Source organism: Corvus moneduloides, chromosome 6 (genome assembly GCF_009650955.1).
Source record: "Corvus moneduloides isolate bCorMon1 chromosome 6, bCorMon1.pri, whole genome shotgun sequence".
Taxonomy (NCBI): Eukaryota; Metazoa; Chordata; class Aves; order Passeriformes; family Corvidae; genus Corvus; species Corvus moneduloides.
In genome coordinates, this window is record NC_045481.1 from 1,252,402 (window position 1) to 1,271,031 (window position 18,630).

At 47.6% G+C, this 18,630-nt stretch overlaps 1 protein-coding gene across 2 annotated transcripts in view; it reads right to left on the reverse strand.

Moving 5' to 3' along the window:
* Window positions 1-18,630, reverse strand: part of MDGA2 (MAM domain containing glycosylphosphatidylinositol anchor 2) — a 231,845-nt gene that overhangs the window by 27,855 nt on the left and 185,360 nt on the right. For both annotated transcript variants that reach the window (XM_032110643.1, XM_032110644.1), the window contains exon 10: window positions 11,909-12,057. In XM_032110643.1, coding sequence (XP_031966534.1) covers window positions 11,909-12,057 — 149 coding nt within the window. The remainder of the gene's footprint in view (window positions 1-11,908; window positions 12,058-18,630) is intronic.

An 18,630-nucleotide genomic window follows, 5' to 3' on the forward strand; every position in this document is an offset into this window, starting at 1 on the left:
CATATATCAATATATCAATATATATCAATATATCAGTATAGAAATAGATATATATAAAAATATATAAATAAATAAACATAGAATTAAATAAATAAAAATATAGAAGTAAATAAAAATAGAAAAAATACAAATAAAAATAAATATAGAAATATAGAAGTATATATAGAAATATAGAAATATAGAAATACAGAAATGTATCAATATAAAAATATAGAAATAAATAAATGTATCAATATAGACATATAGAAATACAGAAAAAATGAACATAGAAATAAATAAAGTTTTAAAAATACAGAAATAAATAAATTTAGAAACAAATAAATATAGAAATAAATATCAATATAGAAATATAGAAATAAACAAATGTATCACTCAATCAATCAATCAATCAATCTAGAACTATATAAACACAGAAATATAGAAAGAAATAAATTCAGGATCTGCCGCATCCAACTTTGGTTTTCCCACTTGGAAAACCAACCCAGCAGTGAAAATGGAGCCATCACTCCAGGAGCTGCTTCCCAAACCTGGGAAACACCAACAGCCTGGGCTGGAAAAGATGGAAAGAATTGAAAACAAATGGAGCCCGAGGCACCCTAAAAATGGGATTTAATTCCTACAATGCCTTGCGGTGGTGGAAACTCCCAGCCCCAAACTGGAGATGCTCTGATTCCAAGCAGGAAGAGCCCAACGCTGATTCCCTTGGACATCTGGGAATCACTTTGGTTCCTCTGAATGGGAAAAAGCCAAACCCTCATCACCACTCCCCAAAATTCCCTGTACAGCCCATCCCTAACATTGAGCCTAAAGTCCCTTCAAATTATAAATAAGCGTAAATCATCCCAGTTTGGGATTGGATTTTCCAATATTCCTGGTGGATTCCCTGCCTTATTGCAGGCACGATGTGCAGGAAGCAAAGGGAAACCCATGGAATATTCCCCCCATCCCACAGCACAGGAGCCGTGAGAAAAAGCCAAGATTGAGGCTTCCACGAGAAAATCCACAAGGAACACAACAATAAAACATCTCCCTGCACCTCAATTCTTGTGTCCAGAGCTGGAATATCCATAAAAATCAAGATTTGCTTGGAAAAGGAATTTTTGAAGGGGAAAAAGTCTCATAATCAAAGCCCTTTTCCTACCAAAGATAAGGATGAAACGGGTGGGGAATTGACTTTGGCCAAGCTGGAATTACAGTTTTCCAGCAGTGAGGAATTGACTTCAGCCAAGCTGGAATAACAATTTTCCGATGGTTTGGGAATATTTATGAAGCCCTGAGGGAAAATGGGAGCAGCTTCTGCAGCATTTGTTTGCATTATCCTGTAATTAATTAAGCAGAGCATATCCATCCTGGCGCACAGGAGGTTTCCCTGGGACAGGACTCCTTTTTTCCCTTGGAATATTTCAGAATCTTTCTTCCCAAAGGTGACACCAAAGCAAAAGGGGGCCGTAAATGTGGCAGATTTTTATTCCAGAAGGTTGGAACCACCCTGGTGCTGCCAATAAAAGGGGGTTTATTCCATGTCTTTTATTCCATGTCTTTTGTTGGAAAATTATATTCTCTTGAAGCCTTGGAATGATGGATTTCCTCCGGAGTCAATCCTCTGGGATGATTAAAGATTGATTCTTTCTATGCTCAGATATGTTCATAAAGAATCAACAGCTCCTCACTCCATTGTTCTTGGCCTATTGATTCCCAGCACAAATTCCTTCTGGACTTGACTCCATGAGCTGGACAAGGACCTCTTTAATTAATGACAATGTTAATTGATGACAAAAAAATTAAGGACAAAGTCAATTAATCCATTGGACACTCCATAAAAAACTATGGCGGTGTTTAAAGTCATTCCTTTGCAATTTATAACCGCATGGATTGATTTTCCTTAAAAAAATTTAGAGATTTGTTTGGAAGTTTTATATCTAAAATTGGACTGTTCAGCTCACGGACAAATATTCCATTTGCACACCACAGAGGGAAAACTCCCAGGGAGCGTTTGCTGTATTCCTGCTTTTCTTTCACAATTCTGACTGGAATATAAGCAGAGTTATCCAGGTGGGAACATAAAATTGAGCAGGGAGGTGGCTCCTGTGTCATCTTTGTTCCCAAGGATGGATTTGGAATGACTCAGTGGCAAATATCTGTGATTCAGGCAAGCTGTAAAGGATGTTCTGTGCTTGATGGCAGAGAATCGTGGAATCATGGAATATCCTGAGCTGGAAAGCATCTCAAGGATCCTCCAGTCTGGCCCTGCACAGAGACCTCAACAATCCCACCCTGGGAGCAGTGTCCAAACGCTCCTGGAGCTCTGGCAGCCTTGGGAATGTGCCCTATCCCTGGGGAGCTGTTCCAGTGCTTATCCCACCCTCTGAGGAAAGAACCTTTCCCTCCAGCCTGACCCTGCTCTTGATGAAGTTTTGTGTTTTGCCTTTTTTCTTTATACATTTTCGATATTATTCACACGTGTATTTGTGGTTTATTATATCAGTGGTCAGTTTTCCCAGTAATTTCCCACAGCCTTTCCCTCGGCAGAAAGACAAAACAAATTCCAGAGCTCCAAGCCCTGGGAGGTACAAGGCCCCAGTGCTATCTTGGTTCTTCCTGGCCACCAGGGCTGAGGACAACTCTTGGAGATGCATTTCATGGACAGAGCACAGCCAGTGCCGAGGGGAGGCCTCCAGAGAAGGGGCTTGACCTGGGGAGGGAATTCCATCACCACTTGTCCTCTCAATTGGTGCTTTTTGTCTATTATGCTAATTTCCTAAAACCTATAAAAACTGTATCCACCCCATGCGGGTGGGTTTTTGTGGACATCTTTCCACGACGGCCCCTGAAGGCCTTCCATAAAGATCCACTTTTATGTTACCTCCTACACTAAAAATTATCTCGAGTTTCACTTCCAGGTTGGGCAAAAGGCAACGCCCTGCCCCAGCTCCAGCTGTTCCCTGGAATGTCCCCCTGCTGTCCCTGTCACAGGGAGCAGAGGTTGGAGCTGCCCTCAGGAGGACATTGAAGGCCACAACGAGGACTCCTCTCAGTCTCCTCCTCTCCAGCTACACAATCCCAGTGCCCTCGGCTGCTCCTCACAAACCTCCCCTCCTCTCTCTCCCTCATTAATATTTCCACACCCAATCAGCCGAACCCCAAACCCTCACGTGTCTTTCCATGTGGAGCTGGTCCCGGCTCCTGGCTGTCCTGCAGAGATGGTTCCCAGCTCCCCTGGATCCAACTGGGACCAAAAGCTCAAACCCAGCCCAGACTGGGCAGGTGAGGCTTGGCTTGAGCCAGGGACAGACTGATCCAAAGTGTCCCCAGTGAGAGTTGGGCTCTGCTCCCAGGGAAAAGCAACAGGACGGGGGGAAAATCAGATGTGCTTGAGGAGGTTTGGGATGGATATCAGGGAAAGGTTCCTCCCCCAGAGGGTGGAATAAGCACTGGAACAGCTCCCCAGGGAATGGGCACATGCCCAAGGCTGCCAAAGCTCCAAGAGGGTTTGGATGCCATTCCCAGGGATGCACAGGGTGGGACTGTTGGGGTGTCTGTGCAGGGACAGGAGCTGGGCTGAATAATCCTTGGGATCCCTCCAGCTCAGGATATTCCATGATTCTCTGATTTGGCAGTTGCATGACAAATCACTTTCCCTGCCTTTTCTGCTCTAAAGCTCATTTAACAGTGGGAACAATCATTCCCAATTAAACAATTCCTAATCCAGGAGAACAATCCTGGGCGTGTAATCGACTTTCTTCTTGCAGGATTAGATCAACGATCCTCCTGGACTTGCTCCTCCCGTCCAGTTTTATTCTCTCATTGCTTTATGACATTTATCACGTTGTGTAATTGGCTTTTTGTGATACAGACACCAAAAATTCTCTTCTTTCCCCTTTATTTAGAAACACAAATTCCCAAGTCTTTAGGAATAAGGAATGTGGAGTCCAAGGATGCAGAATATTTGAGATGCAGCTTTGATGGGCTACAAATGGACAGCTGAGAAATTCAGGTGTCAGGAACAGCTGGTCCTGAGCCAGATTTATTGTCCGGGATCTGAGGGTGAAAGAGACGGGAACACTGCAGGGAAAGCTGGGCTGAGGAAGCCACTGAGCCAACAACTCAATCCTCTTCCAAGGTGGAAAACAGCTCTGGGTTTGGAGGTGGGGCAGGAATTGGTCACCGAGAGAGGGATCCCTTTTATCGGAGTGAAATCAAACCACAGCACCGATATCTGCTAAAACCGGGAGAACTGGGATAGAAACCGCTCTGCCTCCGGGTTTTCCACACCGAGGGATGATGAGAAATAGTCCTTGAAGCTCTGCATTAGGACACTTCAGTCTGTTTGCTGAATAAATGGGAATTTGGGGGATTTCAGAGCTGGGAGGAGGAGCTTGTTTGCTTGCTTTTAACGACTTTAAACACAGGGACAGAGAGAGGGACTTTGGGGAAAGGACTGGAGTGCCAGGACAAGGGGAATGGCTTCAGACTGGAAGAAAGTAGGGTTAGATGGGATCTTGGGAAGGAATTCCTGGCTGGGAGGGTGGGGACATGCTGGGATAGAATTCCCAGAGAAGCTGTGGTTGACCCTGGATCCCTGGCAGTGTCCAAGGCCAGGTTGGACAGGGCTTGGAGCAGCCTGGGATAGTGGGAGGTGTCCCTGCCCATGGCAGGGGTGAGATGGGATGGGATTTGGGCTTCCAAGCCACAACGCTTTGGGATTCTGGGATTCTTTAATCAGAAAGGCAATAAAATGTATCCGCACTCCCTTTCTCCTCAGCCCTTTATCGAGGGCTATGGGATTTGGGGCACAGACAGAGATTTCCCTGCTCTGTTTTCTGCCCAGTGCCCACTCCGCCATCCCTCCCAGGAATCCCTTTCCGAGGCACACTGTGGATGTTTGAATCCCCCTGCCCCCACTCAGCGCTGAGTGACAGCACAAGTTAAAAATCCAATCAATCCAGAGGGTGACCAGGAGGAAGCGACGGAGCCATGACCCGCTCGGGGCTGTTTGAGGAGCTTCTCATTCCCAACCCACGGACTCCACAGGCTCCTGGGGCTGGGAATAAAGGAAAGGTGGGAGCTTGAATCTTTTATGGAACAAGCTGGAACAAGCTGCTCTCTGGTTTACAGGGACCAGCTGAATTTTTATGAGTTCTCCACAGAGGAGCTGTTCCTTTTCTAGGTCACCACGGCTGCGGGGACGTGGCTGTCACCTGCTGTCACCTGCTGGGAGCAGCCACGGCGGAGATCAGAGCTGCACACCCTTCCTGGCTGCTCTGGAAAAGTCTCCCTGGTTTAATTCACTTTCATCCTGCTGCCAGGAAATATCGGAGAGCCGGAGGCGCCCACCCGGCGCTCCTCGGATGCTGGGAGTCACTAACTGTTGTCGTTTATTGGGAAGAAATGGGAATCTGGTTTTGGGGGCAGGCAAAGTGTGGGAAGGGAACAGCTCCACGTGGTGCCAGAGGGAGCCAGAGGTGGTTGGAGCAGCTGCAGGAATGGAGCTGCTCCGGGATCTCCAGGTGAAGCTCCTGCTGCATTTAGGAACCACTATGGAAAAGCACAAGGATGTTCACGGCTGCTCCAAACCAAGCTCAGTGATGGAGGAGATGGAAGTGGCAGCCCAAAAGTGGATTTGTCCAGGTGGATAAACTTCCAGGAGTAGAGAAACCCTCTGAGGGACATTTGGGACCATTTTTCACACTCTCGGAAAACATATTCTTGGAACAAACTGCCCAGGGAAGTGCTGGAGTCGCCATCCTGGAAGTGTGGATGTGGCACTTGGGGACACGGATCTGCGGTGGCTTTGGCAGGGCTGGGGAATGCTTGGGTTTGATGGTCTGAGAGGGCTTTTCCAACCTAAATATTCCATGATTGGACACTTAATGAAAGCAGCTCCTGGAGTGTTGGTGTCTCCAAAGGTTGACCAGGGAATACACACAGGGATGCTTGGAAAAGGAAAAAACCTGGAAGAATCTTGGTCTTTGATTCCGAAGCCAAATCCAAAGCTGAAATGCATCCCCATCGGAATATTCTTCAGAGGGCTCTTATGGAGAGGGAAAAATGTTCCTTCTGTGCAGGAATGTCTTGGCAGACCTTGGCACATTCCCAAGGAAGTTGAGGGTGACCAAATCCAGGTTGTGACCAAATCCAAGGTTGTCCCCATCCCTCCGCTCCAGGGAGTTACAAATGAAGGGCTGTGCCCAGCAGTGCCCCTGAGAAAGGGAAATTCCCTGTGCTCCACACTCCCTTTTCCATAAATGCTCCATGCAGGAGGATTTGGAGCCTCCTGAGCTGCTCTGGGATCCACACCTGGGGTTCTGATGGTGTCACGTATCCCAGTTTTATGGCTGAATCGTTTGGCCGCCAAATAAATCCCAAAGCAAATCCCCGTGTGCTCCTAACAGATGAAGCGAGGTCCCACCAGGTAATTCAGTACCCAAAGGATCTCCAAGACAAGTCCAGGAGTTGGACTCGGTGATCCTGGTGGATCCCTTCCACCTCAGGATGTTCTGTGATTCCACGAGAGGCTGCACCTCTCCCTGACCATATTCCCCATGGACACATGAGGAGAGGCAATCACTTGTTCCCAGTCCCTGCCACAGCCTCCTTCCCCTCTCCAGAGCTGGGATCTGCTCTGCTCCAGGATCAGGGAAACCTGAGGAGCATGGAAAGCTCATGTTTTCAGGGTATCACATGGAAACAGGCTGGGAAAACTGGGGCTGATCAGTCTGGAGAGGAGAAGGTTCCAGGGAGACCTCAGAGCACTTCCCAGGAACTGAAGGGGCTCCAGGGAACCAGAGAGGGACAATTCCTCAGGAACTGGAATGACAGGACAGGAGGATGGCTTCAAACTGAGAGGGGAAATTGAGGTTGGATCTTGGGAAGGAATTGCTGGCTGGGAGGGTGGGCAGGGGCTGGGCTGGAATTGCCAGAGCAGCTGGGGCTGCCCCTGGATCCCTGGCAGTGCCCAAGGCCAGGCTGGACATTGGGGCTGGGAGCAGCCTGGGATAGTGGGAGGTGTCCCTGGGATGGGATGGGATGGGATGGGATGGGATGGGATGGGATGGGATGGGATTTAAGGTCCCTCCCAACCCCAACCATCCTGATCCTCTGCCAGATTCTCCTTCCCTGCTGTGCCTCCCTTTCCCGTGGGATCTGACCCAAACAAAGACCTGGGTTAGAAATCCCTGGAAGTAACTTTAGGATTTTCCTGTGTGTTTCCTTTCCTTAAGAAAGTAGACAGAGGAGTTAAAATGCCTCAGATACTAAAGCTGGGAAGGAAATAGCAGGAATTTACGGTTACATAACAAAAATCATCCCAAGGCAGGCCCAGCAGGCAGCAATTCCTTGGATCAAATTAATATGTCTGATTTTGCCGGCACATTTTTGGGAAGAGAGGGAATTTGGATTTATTGTCCACATTTTGTGGAAATGGGAATGGGCAAAGCTCTGCCTGGGGATTATTTTTGATCACACCTTGAGAAATTCCAGGCCATGGCCTCCCAAAGGAGCTCCTGTTGGTGTTCACAGCTCAGTCATGGAGCAGGGAGGGTGGATAAGGGCAGGAGCAGCTTCGGTGTCAAAGTCATCCAGGAAAAGATCTGAGAATTCCAGGCTGGTTTGGGCTGGAAGGGACCTTAAATCCCACCCAGTGACACCCATTCCATGGGCAGGGACACCTCCCACTGTGCCAGGCTGCTCCAGCCCCAATGTCCAGCCTGGCCTTGGGCACTGCCAGGGATCCAGGGACAGCCCCAGCTGCTCTGGCAATTCCAGCCCAGCCAGCAATTCCCAATTCCCAATCTCCCATCCAGCCCTGCCCTCTGGCACTGGGAAGCCATTCCCTGGCTCCTGTCCCTCCAGGCCTTGTCCCCAGTCCCTCTCCAGCTCTCCTGGAGCTCCTTTAGGCCCTGCAAGGGGCTCGGAGCTCTCCCTGGAGCTTTCCCTTCTCCAGGTGAACATTCCCAGCTCTCCCAGCCTTTCCCGACAGGAGTTCAAGCTCCCAGCTCTGAATTCCTTAAGACAAAATCAGCAGAAATTTTATTTTCAGCATAAATATTCCCCATATCCATCTGATGGTTAGAACCAGTTTTAAACAGCCAGGAACAGCCCTGGAACAAACCTCACCTCAGAGCTGTGAAGAAGCAGCACAGGAGGAATCAGCCCTGAAAAGTGGGAATTTTTAAACCAGCACCATTCCTGGTCTAATTTAATTTCCCAAAGGCAGGAACAGCAATAAAAAACGTGTCCCTGCATGTCACAATCTTTTTGGTTTTGGCCAAACTCTCTGTGTTTCATTCCACAAACGCAGGGAAGAAAAAAACCTCTTTAGATTCCCGGAATTGATGCGTGCAAGGAAATCTTTGGGACAGAAAATATTCCCTCATAGGAGAGAGATTAAAATCCTTTATGGGAACAACATCAGGAATATTCCAATATAAATGTGGAACTCCAGCTCTCTCTCTTCCCTCACTGAATTAATTGCTATAAATGTCATTTTTGGGACTGGTTCTGAATGAAATTTTCAAGATTTTACATTTCCCAGAGTAAATCCAATAGAAATTCCCAGCTGGGAAACATCTTTCCCTTTGGAGTAGATGTGATGTATTCCCATGATCCTGGGAGAAGGAATCTGCAGGATTCCTGCTCTTCAGGTGGGGTCTGAAATGTGCTCAAATGAATCCATTTCTCCCAGGTGACTTCAGTTCCCATTTTCCCATCTTTCCATTTTCGCTCCGTAGGCAGAAGAGTGACAATTCCCTGTTTTTGTGACTCCCTCGTCACCTCACAGGACCTTCCCTCTCCTCCTGGCTTCCCTGATTTCTCATTAAGCCAAGCTTAGTTTTTAGTATCAAATAAGTTTTATAACATTATCTGTGACGGTTTTTTTGGGAATTCTCCTTAACCAACGCTTGGAATGCCAGAGGTTTTCCTTGTGTCCGGTTTTCCAGCACTAAATCCCGCTCTGGGACAGGAATTTCTCTTCATTCCAGGGACAGCAGAGGTGACCTGAAGCGGGATGTGACAGGAATGTGTCACACTGGTGACTCAGCCAGGCTGGCAGCTGGTTTAGTGGGATACTGGGAAGGAATTCCAGACTGGGAGGGTGCGGAGAGGCTGGGATGGAATTCCCAGAAAAACGGTGGCTGCCCCTGGATCGCTGGAAGTGTCCAAGGCCAGGTTGGGAGCAGCCTGGGATAGCGGAATGTGGCACTGGATGGGCTTTAAGGTCCCTCCAAATCCAAACCATTCTGGGATTCTGGAATTCCATGAAATAAAAGGTGGGGGAAGAGCTATCAAATGACCCCAGAGACATTTCCACCTCTATAATCCCACTTTATTCCAACCTGGAATTACTTCCCGGATGTTGTTTTCCTGGAGAACCTAAAAGCCTCAAGCCCAATTTGTTGTTAGGGGAAATCCCCACTCTGCCCCATTCCAGGCTCCTTTACCCTTGAAATTTTCCTTATTAAGCACAACCTTTGGGTTGTTTTCCACAAGCAGCTGGAAAAATCCGGGAATGGTGCTGAACAACTCTGGGACTTCAAAGAAGCTCATGTTTTCCGGAAATGGGATTAAAAATATTGTCAGTATTCCAAGAATTCCACAGGAAATGGAAGGCCAGGTTGGACGGATTGGAGCAGCCTGGGATAGTGGAAGTGTCCCTGCTCATGGAACTGGATGGGATTTAAGGTTCCTTCCATCCCAAACAAGTCAGGAATTCTGGGATTCCATGAAAATTCGTCAGCCTAAACCAGGTATCAACTGAATATTCCCAAAAAACTGCCTGGATTCTGCCTGGAGAAGCAGCTGTGGCTGAAGCAGGGGAGGGATGCTCTGAATTCCACATCTTTAATGCACCAGGAATTTTGGGATCAGGGAATGGTGGGAATCCAGTCAGGAACAGACTTCAGCACACTGACCCACTCTTAGCCCTTTTCCAGAGTTTTCCAATGCATCAGGAGATTAAAACCGAGATTAAAACCAGGATTAAGAGTAGGTCCCCAGCTCCAAACCCCATTCCCACCTGGAAAAGTTCCCATCCTCTTCCTACAGCCAACATGGCTCAGCCATGAGTCATCCAACATTCCAAAGGGTGCTCATCCCTTTCCATGGATAACTCAAAACCAGCAAATCCCAGTAAAAAATACATATTCCAAGGGGAATAATTATCCAAGAGAAACAATCCCCTGGGAGCCAGCCCTGGGGCTGTAAATAAAAATCAGGATTTTATTTATCCTCCTGTTCCAAGGGGAATTCCTGCAGGAATCGTGTCCAGATGGATCCCAGGGTTCTGAATCAGCCAGGTTGGAAAGGGGGCTCCAGAGAGGAAAAATGGGAATGTTTGGATTAGGCTGGCCCAGAGCAGAGTAACCCTGGTTAATTACATGAACGGGTAATTAAAGAGAAATGAAAATTAAATGGGAGAAGCAGCTAAAATTCCTAATGCAATTAATTCCAATAGAAATCCTTTCCTTCAGCGAGTTCCTTCCAGAATTCCCTGATTCCTCCCAGGCCCTGGGAATCCTGGAGCTGATTTGTGCCCGGCGATGCCAGGAGTTGCATAAACGTGGATTAAACATCCCCCGTTTTCATCACAAATTCCTTGGATTCGGGAAGATCCCATCTCCAGCCCCGTGCAGGGACCAGAGCCCTTCCCGGGATGGGTCCCAGGAGCTCCACAACTTCCAGGGAAGTTGCCCAAGCACAAATCCCCGTAAATAAAATGTTAAAATTGGGGATTTGTTTTTCCAAAGCTCATCCCAGTGGGAAATCTGTGGGATAACAATTTTTTCCTTATATTTTCCAAAATATCCCTCCACAAAATCTGATTTAATCCCTTCCCTTGTTGTCCCTGCCCAAATTATTATTCCATGTGTTGAATATCCAAAGAAAGATTTTCTGGATCAATCCACTGGGGGATTATTTGAAGGAAAAGATCAGTGGGAGGCTGTCAAAATTCCCAAAATATATCAGCTGGATGCTCCCAAGGAAGGAGGCAAATGGAGAAGGATGAGTTGGAGGAGGATGTGGTGGCCAAGGATAGCTCGGAGGTGGATGGATTGTGGGAATGGAGCAGGAAAATAAAATAAAGTGGAATAAAGTGAAATAGAATAGAATAGAATAATAAAATAAAATAAAATAAAATAAATAAAACAAAATAAGTAGAATAAAATGAAACTTCAAAATTAAAATAAAGTAAAATAAATCAAGTAACATGAAATAAAAGAAAGTTTAAAAAGTAAAATAAAATAACATAAAATAAAATGAAATTAAAATAAAGCAATGTAAAATAAAACAAAATAACATAAATAAAGTAAAATCAAATGAAATAAAATAAAAGAAAATTAAATAAAGAGAAATAAAATAACATAACAAAATAAAAAATAAAATAACAAAAGGTAAAATCAAACAAAATAAAATAAAAATAAAATGAAGTAAAATACAGTTAAAAAAAGATTAAAAGATAATAAAGTAAACTAAAATAAAGTAAAAGAAAATAGCATAAAGTAAAAATGTAAAATAAAATAAAATAAAAATAAATAACGTAAAATAAAATAACATAAAATAAAGTGAAGTAAAATAAAATGACGGAAAAAAGCAAAATAAAATAAAAGAAAGTAAAATTAAAGTAAAATAAAATAAAATAAAATGAAATAAAATACAGTTTAAAAAGTAAAATAAAATAGCATAAAATAAAATAAATTCAAAATAAAATAATGTAAAATAAAACAAAGTAAAATAAAATAAAGTAAAATTAAATTAAATTAAATTAAATTAAACAAAGTAAAATAAAATAAAATAAAATAAAATAAAATAAAATAAAATAAATAAAGCCGAAGTCCCTAAAGGCCCAGCAGATGTCCCAGAGCCCGGGAGGCTCCAGAGGCTCATGGTGCCCGGGTGATTCCCGGCTCACCTGGCGAATTCCCAGGCGATAGGCCAGGATCCGATCCACGGCGTTGGGATTCATCTGCGTCCACTGCAGGCTGTAGGAATAAACCCGGGGCCGGTTCTGCCACAGGGGGTTGTAGGTGTCGTAGTAGAATTCCGGGGCGTAGGCTTTTCCTGGGGAAAAAAGGGATGGAATTAGGGAAACCAGAAACCATGGAATCGCCAGGCAGCCAGGGAGTGACGCAAGAATTCACCCATCCATTGGGAAAAGGAGGGAAAACACAGGGAAATCATCAGGAAGTAACTTCAGCTGGGCATTGCTGGGATCCAAGGGCTGAGATCCAACCCCTCATTCCCGGGATCCAAGGGCTGAGATCCAACCCCTCATTGCCAAAATCCAAGGGTTGAGATCCAACCCCTCATTGCTGGGATCCAAGGGCTGAGATCCAACCCCTCATTCCCGGGATCCAAGGGCTGAGATCCAACCCCTCATTGCCAAAATCCAAGGGTTGAGATCCAACCCCTCATTCCCGGGATCCAAGGGTTGAGATCCAACCCCTCATTCCCGGGATCCAAGGGTTGGGATCCAACCCCTCATTTCCGGGATCCAAGGGTTGAGATCCAACCCCTCATTCCCGGGATCCAAGGGTTGAGATCCAACCCCTCATTCCTGGGATCCAAGGGTTGAGATCCAACCCCTCATTCCCGGGATCCAAGGGCTGAGATCCAACCCCTCATTGCCAAAATCCAAGGGTTGAGATCCAACCCCTCATTCCTGGGATCCAAGGGCTGAGACCCAACCCCTCATTTCCAGAATCCAAGGGTTGAGATCCAACCCCTCATTCCCGGGATCCAAGGGTTGAGATCCAACCCCTCATTCCCGGGATCCAAGGGTTGAGATCCAACCCCTCATTCCTGGGATCCAAGGGTTGAGATCCAACCCCTCATTCCCGGGATCCAAGGGTTGAGATCCAACCCCTCATTCCCGGGATCCAAGGGTTGAGATCCAACCCCTCATTCCCGGGATCCAAGGGTTGAGATCCAACCCCTCATTGCTGGGATCCAAGGGTTGAGATGCAACTGCAGGCACTCCTCATTCCCAGGATCCAAGGTTTAAATCCGACCCCTCATTGCCAAAATCCAAGGGTTGGGATCCAACCCCTCATTTCTGGGATCCAAGGGTTGGAATCCAACCCCTCATTCCTGGGATCCAAGGGTTGGGATCCAACCCCTCATTCCCAGGATCCAAGGGCTGAAATCCAACTCCTCATTGCTGGGATCCAAGGGCTGAGATCCAACCCCTCATTCCTGGGATCCAAGGGTTGAGATCCAACCCCTCATTCCCGGGATCCAAGGGTTGAGATCCAACCCCTCATTCCTGGGATCCAAGGGTTGAGATCCAACCCCTCATTGCTGGGATCCAAGGGTTGAGATGCAACTGCAGGCACTCCTCATTCCCAGGATCCAAGGTTTAAATCCAACCCCTCATTGCCAAAATCCAAGGGTTGGGATCCAACCCCTCATTTCTGGGATCCAAGGGTTGGAATCCAACCCCTCATTCCTGGGATCCAAGGGTTGGGATCCAACCCCTCATTCCCAGGATCCAAGGGCTGAAATCCAACTCCTCATTGCTGGGATCCAAGGGCTGAGATCCAACCCCTCATTTCTGGGATCCAAGGGTTGAGATCCAACCCCTCATTCCCGAGATGCAAGGGTTGGGATCCAACTGCAATTCCTCCCGTCTCCTGGTGTTTGGAATGGTTTTGTTCAATATCTTCTTCCAGAACCACATTTTAGGGTTATTTTCCTCCATCCATGTTTTTTAAGGATTCATGGCCGTGCTTTGTCTTTATCATTATTTCCCTCCTCCCGGTGTGGGCATGGAAGAGGAAAAATTCATGGATCCAGTGGCAAAGACAGTTTGGAATTTTTGCTGCCAAAACAGAGCCCCAAACCCTCCTGAGCTACACCAGGAGCCTCCAGGACTGGCAAAAATGATATCCCAGAGCTGGGAATAGGATTTGGATATTCCCAGTGGCTGCTGCTGCCTCCATCCCATCTTTCCCCTCCACATTCCCAAGTGGAAAGGCTCCCAAGATGTCCTGAAGAACCTGGAGAGGTGCCCAATCTTTGTTTAGTTGTGGTTAGGACAAGGCAGGAAAAGGGAATCTCCCATGGAATTGGGAAAACAAGGGGATCACCAGCACCTCCGAGCCTTCATCCTTCATAAACGTGGGAAAAACTAAGGATGATTTCCCAAAGAGAGGACAAAACATTCCTAAATCCACTAAATCTGAGTTCAGGTTGACTTAAATCCATGGACAGGGTTTGCCAAGATAGGAGGTGGATGCTCCATCCCTGGGATTGTCCAAGGCCAGGTTGGATGCAGTTTGGAACAGCCTGATTTCCTTAAAAATGTCCCTTGCCATGGCTTTTTCCAACCCAAACCATTCCATGATTCCATGGTTTTTCATGGAACAGGTCCATCCTTGCTCATCCATAAGAAACAGGATGGGGGCAAACGCAATTCGGGGTTTGCTGTGCTCCATGTTGTCACTGAAAATACCCAAAAATCAGGGAAAACCTGGAAAAACAAAATGTTTCCACGTGTTTTCCTCCTGGAAAGGTCCCAAAGATGCTTTTCATTAGAGAAAAACCGAAGTAGGATGACGATTTCCCACTTCCCAAAGTTTCTACTTCCATGCTCTACTTCTGCAGGGATTTTGCAGTAGGAATAATTAGGAAAGGGCTGGAAAAACCTGGGAAAACACGGCCTGTCTGTCCCATGGAATATGAGAGGGGTATGGATTTGTTACGGCCTTCCCTTCATTGGGGTTTTAGGAGTTCGTGCCAAAATGAACACTGAATTTTGGGATTTTCTCCTCAAAACTATCCCTGCCTCCAGGTGGAAATAGAGAGGCATGGGAGGCATTTCAAATTCCAAATGGGACGATTCCCACCATCAGAAAAGCAGTGAGAAGAGGAGGGGAAAATGCCTTTAAAAAAACCCCAAAAATGCAAAGGAACAAAGGCAAAATCCCGGGAATAAACACCAACGTGGCACTTATTGATCCGGCTTTTCCCTCTCCAGCCATGCTTTTCTTTTCCAAGGATAAAAAGCCCTTTCAGCCAAGATATTTTTCCCAATCGCCCAGGGAAGGAGCGAACACAATATCCCAAGGAGAAGGAGCAAAGCAAAACCGCTGCCGGATAAAAGGGACTGCAGCGGGAATAAAAAGGGAGCAGCGGTGGAGATGATTTGTTTTCCTTGTCTCGGAGAAGTGGGAATAACGGGAAAAGCTCATGCTGGATGCAAATTATCCTCTTCCCACTCCCAGTGCTGTTGGATATAATGGGATCTCTGGGGGGGACTGAGAGGAGCCATAATGAGCCACTTGTCACAAGAGGGGCACTTGAACGACGCCATCACCTTTGGGGGAATAATGAGGCGCCGTGAGGAGCTGCATTATCCCAAATCCCTGTGAACGCAACACTGGGAATGGAGAGGCTGGAAATTCAACAGCACAACACTGAGAGCTTCCCTTGTAAACTTCGGGAAGCGGGGATGGGGTTTGGAGTGCAGGGAAAGCTGATGTGGCCTCTGGAAGTGTGGGAGTTAATGGGGAATATCGGGGCTTGGAAATCTTCCCTGTCCCCACAGCCCTTGGCTCTGGATCCTTGGGACAGGAGGGTCAGGGAGCTCCTGGACATGGTCCAGAGGAGGGGTGTGATGATGAGGAAGGGCTGGAGCATCTCCGTGCCCAGCACAGGCTGAGGGAGCCGGGGCTGCTCAGCCTCGAGAGGAGCCCCAGCTGAGAGGGGCCCTCAGCCCTGGCTGTCCCTGGCTGCAGGGAGGGCTCAGGGCAGGGCCCGGGCTCTGCTCCGGGGCCCGGCAGCGGCACCAGAGCCACGGGCAGGGCCTGAGCCCGGCAATTGCCCCGCACAGGAGGCAGAACTGCTGCCCTGGGCAGGGCCCGGGCTGGAACAGAGCCCAGAGAGGGGCTGGAGCCTCCTCCCTGGGATATTCCAGAGCCCTCTGGACACGCTCCTGTGCCCTGGGCTCTGGGATGGCCCTGCTGGAGCAGGGAGTGGCACCAGTGACCCTCTGAGGTCCCTGCCAGCCTGACCCATCCTGGGACTCTGTGCCTCCAGACAAACCCCCGAAACTGGCCACCACCCCACCAGAGCAACATTGGCCAACAAAGCTTTGAAGAGAAATGAAAAGATGATGAATCCCAGAATTCCAGAATCCCAGACTGGTTCAGGTTGGAAGGGACCTCAGATCCCATGCCATGGGCAGGGACACCTCCCACTGTCCCAGGCTGCTCCCAGCCCCAATGTCCAGCCTGGCCTTGGGCACTGCCAGGGATCCAGGGGCAGCCCCAGCTGCTCTGGCAATTCCAGCCCAGCCCCTCCCCACCCTCCCAGCCAGCAATTCCCAATTCCCAATCTCCCATCCAGCCCTGCCCTCTGGCACTGGGAAGCCATTCCCTGGCTCCTGTCCCTCCAGGCCTTGTCCCCAGTCCCTCTCCAGCTCTCCTGGAGCTCCTTTAGGCCCTGCAAGGGGCTCGGAGCTCTCCCTGGATCCTCCCCTTCTCCAGGTGAACATTTTCAGTCACGAGCATTTGCTGTGCGGCATTCAATCCATCCAGGCAGTGCATCCCAACATCCCAACACCCCAACATTATCCAGCAGCCCTGTACCAGTGTAAGGTCAAAAATGGTTTGAAAGTCACCGAGGCACTGAATTAGAGAAACCAAGCAAACGGAAAAGTCACTTGAGCTGCTCCATCCCAAACCCCACCAGGATCTAAAAGCTGGAGAACTGTCCTGAGCAAGCCAGGAATTCCTTCCCAAGATCCCATCTAACCCTACTTTCTTCCAGTCTGAAGCCATTCCCCTTGTCCTGGCACTCCAGTCCTTTCCCCAAAGTCCCTCTCTCTGTCCCTGTGTTTAAAGTCGTTAAAAGCAAGCAAATAAGCTCCTCCTCCCAGCTCTGAAATCCCCCAAATTCCCATTTATTCAGCAAACAGACTGAAGTGTCCTAATGCAGAGCTTCAAGGACTATTTCTCATCATCCCTCGGTGTGGAAAACCCGGAGGCAGAGCGGTTTCTATCCCAGTTCTCCCGGTTTTAGCAGATATCGGTGCTGTGGTTTGATTTCACTCCGATAAAAGGGATCCCTCTCTCGGTGACCAATTCCTGCCCCACCTCCAAACCCGGAGCTGTTTTCCACCTTGGAAGAGGATTGAGTTGTTGGCTCAGTGGCTTCCTCAGCCCAGCTTTCCCTGCAGTGTTCCCGTCTCTTTCACCCTCAGATCCCGGACAATAAATCTGGCTCAGGACCAGCTGTTCCTGACACCTGAATTTCTCAGCTGTCCATTTGTAGCCCATCAAAGCTGCATCTCAAATATTCTGCATCCTTGGACTCCACATTCCTTATTCCTAAAGACTTGGGAATTTGTGTTTCTAAATAAAGGGGAAAGAAGAGAATTTTTGGTGTCTGTATCACAAAAAGCCAATTACACAACGTGATAAATGTCATAAAGCAATGAGAGAATAAAACTGGATGGGAGGAGCAAGTCCAGGAGGATCGTTGATCTAATCCTGCAAGAAGAAAGTCGATTGCACGCCCAGGATTGTTCTCCTGGATTAGGAATTGTTTAATTGGGAATGATTGTTCCCACTGTTAAATGGGCTTTAAGAGACTCTGCATTCCAGGCAGAAAAGAGGGAATGAGGTTTTTCACATTCCTTATTCCTTCTTCCTAAAGACTTGGGAATTTTCGTTTTTAAAATTTAAAAAAAGGAAAAAGACTCAGCTGGTCCCTTTCAGAAAAAATAATCAGCCAGGATTCCTCTTCCCGTGATTCATTGGGATCACTCAGCTATTTATCCCAGCGGAAAAAATTCCCATAAAGGAATTGTTGCCAGACTGGGCTCTGCAAATTCCAACTGGGATGAGAGCAGAGAAGCACAGGGATCTCAGCAATGCCACGATTGCTCCCAGCCCTCTCTCCTGAATGTCCCAGATCCCAGCTGGAGCTGCAGAGGGTGGGGTTGGTGTCGGCTCCTTGTCCTGCAGGAACAAACACTGGGAATTGTGCGGACACAGAGCATTCGAGGAATCATTTCCTTCTCTGATTCCCCTTTATCTTCCCATCAAGTTCTGCCAATTCCTTGGAGCTGGGGACTCGGGAAGTGCAGCAGCTCTGTCCTGTATTTATGGCACTCCCAGTGACAGGAGCTGGCTGTGAGCAGCTCCCACTTTATCACAGCCCCCATAAACATTTAGGGAAAGGAGATAAAATCAGGGATTTATAAATGCTTCCCCCTTTGGCAGCCTCAGCTCCAGCCCTTTCCATCCTTAAAATGCTGGGAGAGCAAAAATCCTAACTAAAACTCTGCCTTTAACTGTGTGAAATACTGGGAGACACGGAGTTTATGGAAAATGCTGCCCATTCCTGTGCTCTGTTTGATTCCAGGATCTCTCTTTTATGGAAGGGTTGCAGGAAGAAGGAGAAGATGTTTTGCTCTTTATTTGCTTTTTGGGAAAGGCAAAATCCTTTGGGAAAGGCATCTCCTCCTGGATCTGCTCCTCATCCCAGTCCTGCAGCTGGATCATCTCCATCACCCCCAGCCTCCCCAGAACCACGGAAGCAGAAAATCAGGGAATTATTTGGGTTGGGAGGGACCTGAAGGATGTTCATGGAGATGTGGCCTTCCCTTAACCCTCCAGGAGGGACTTC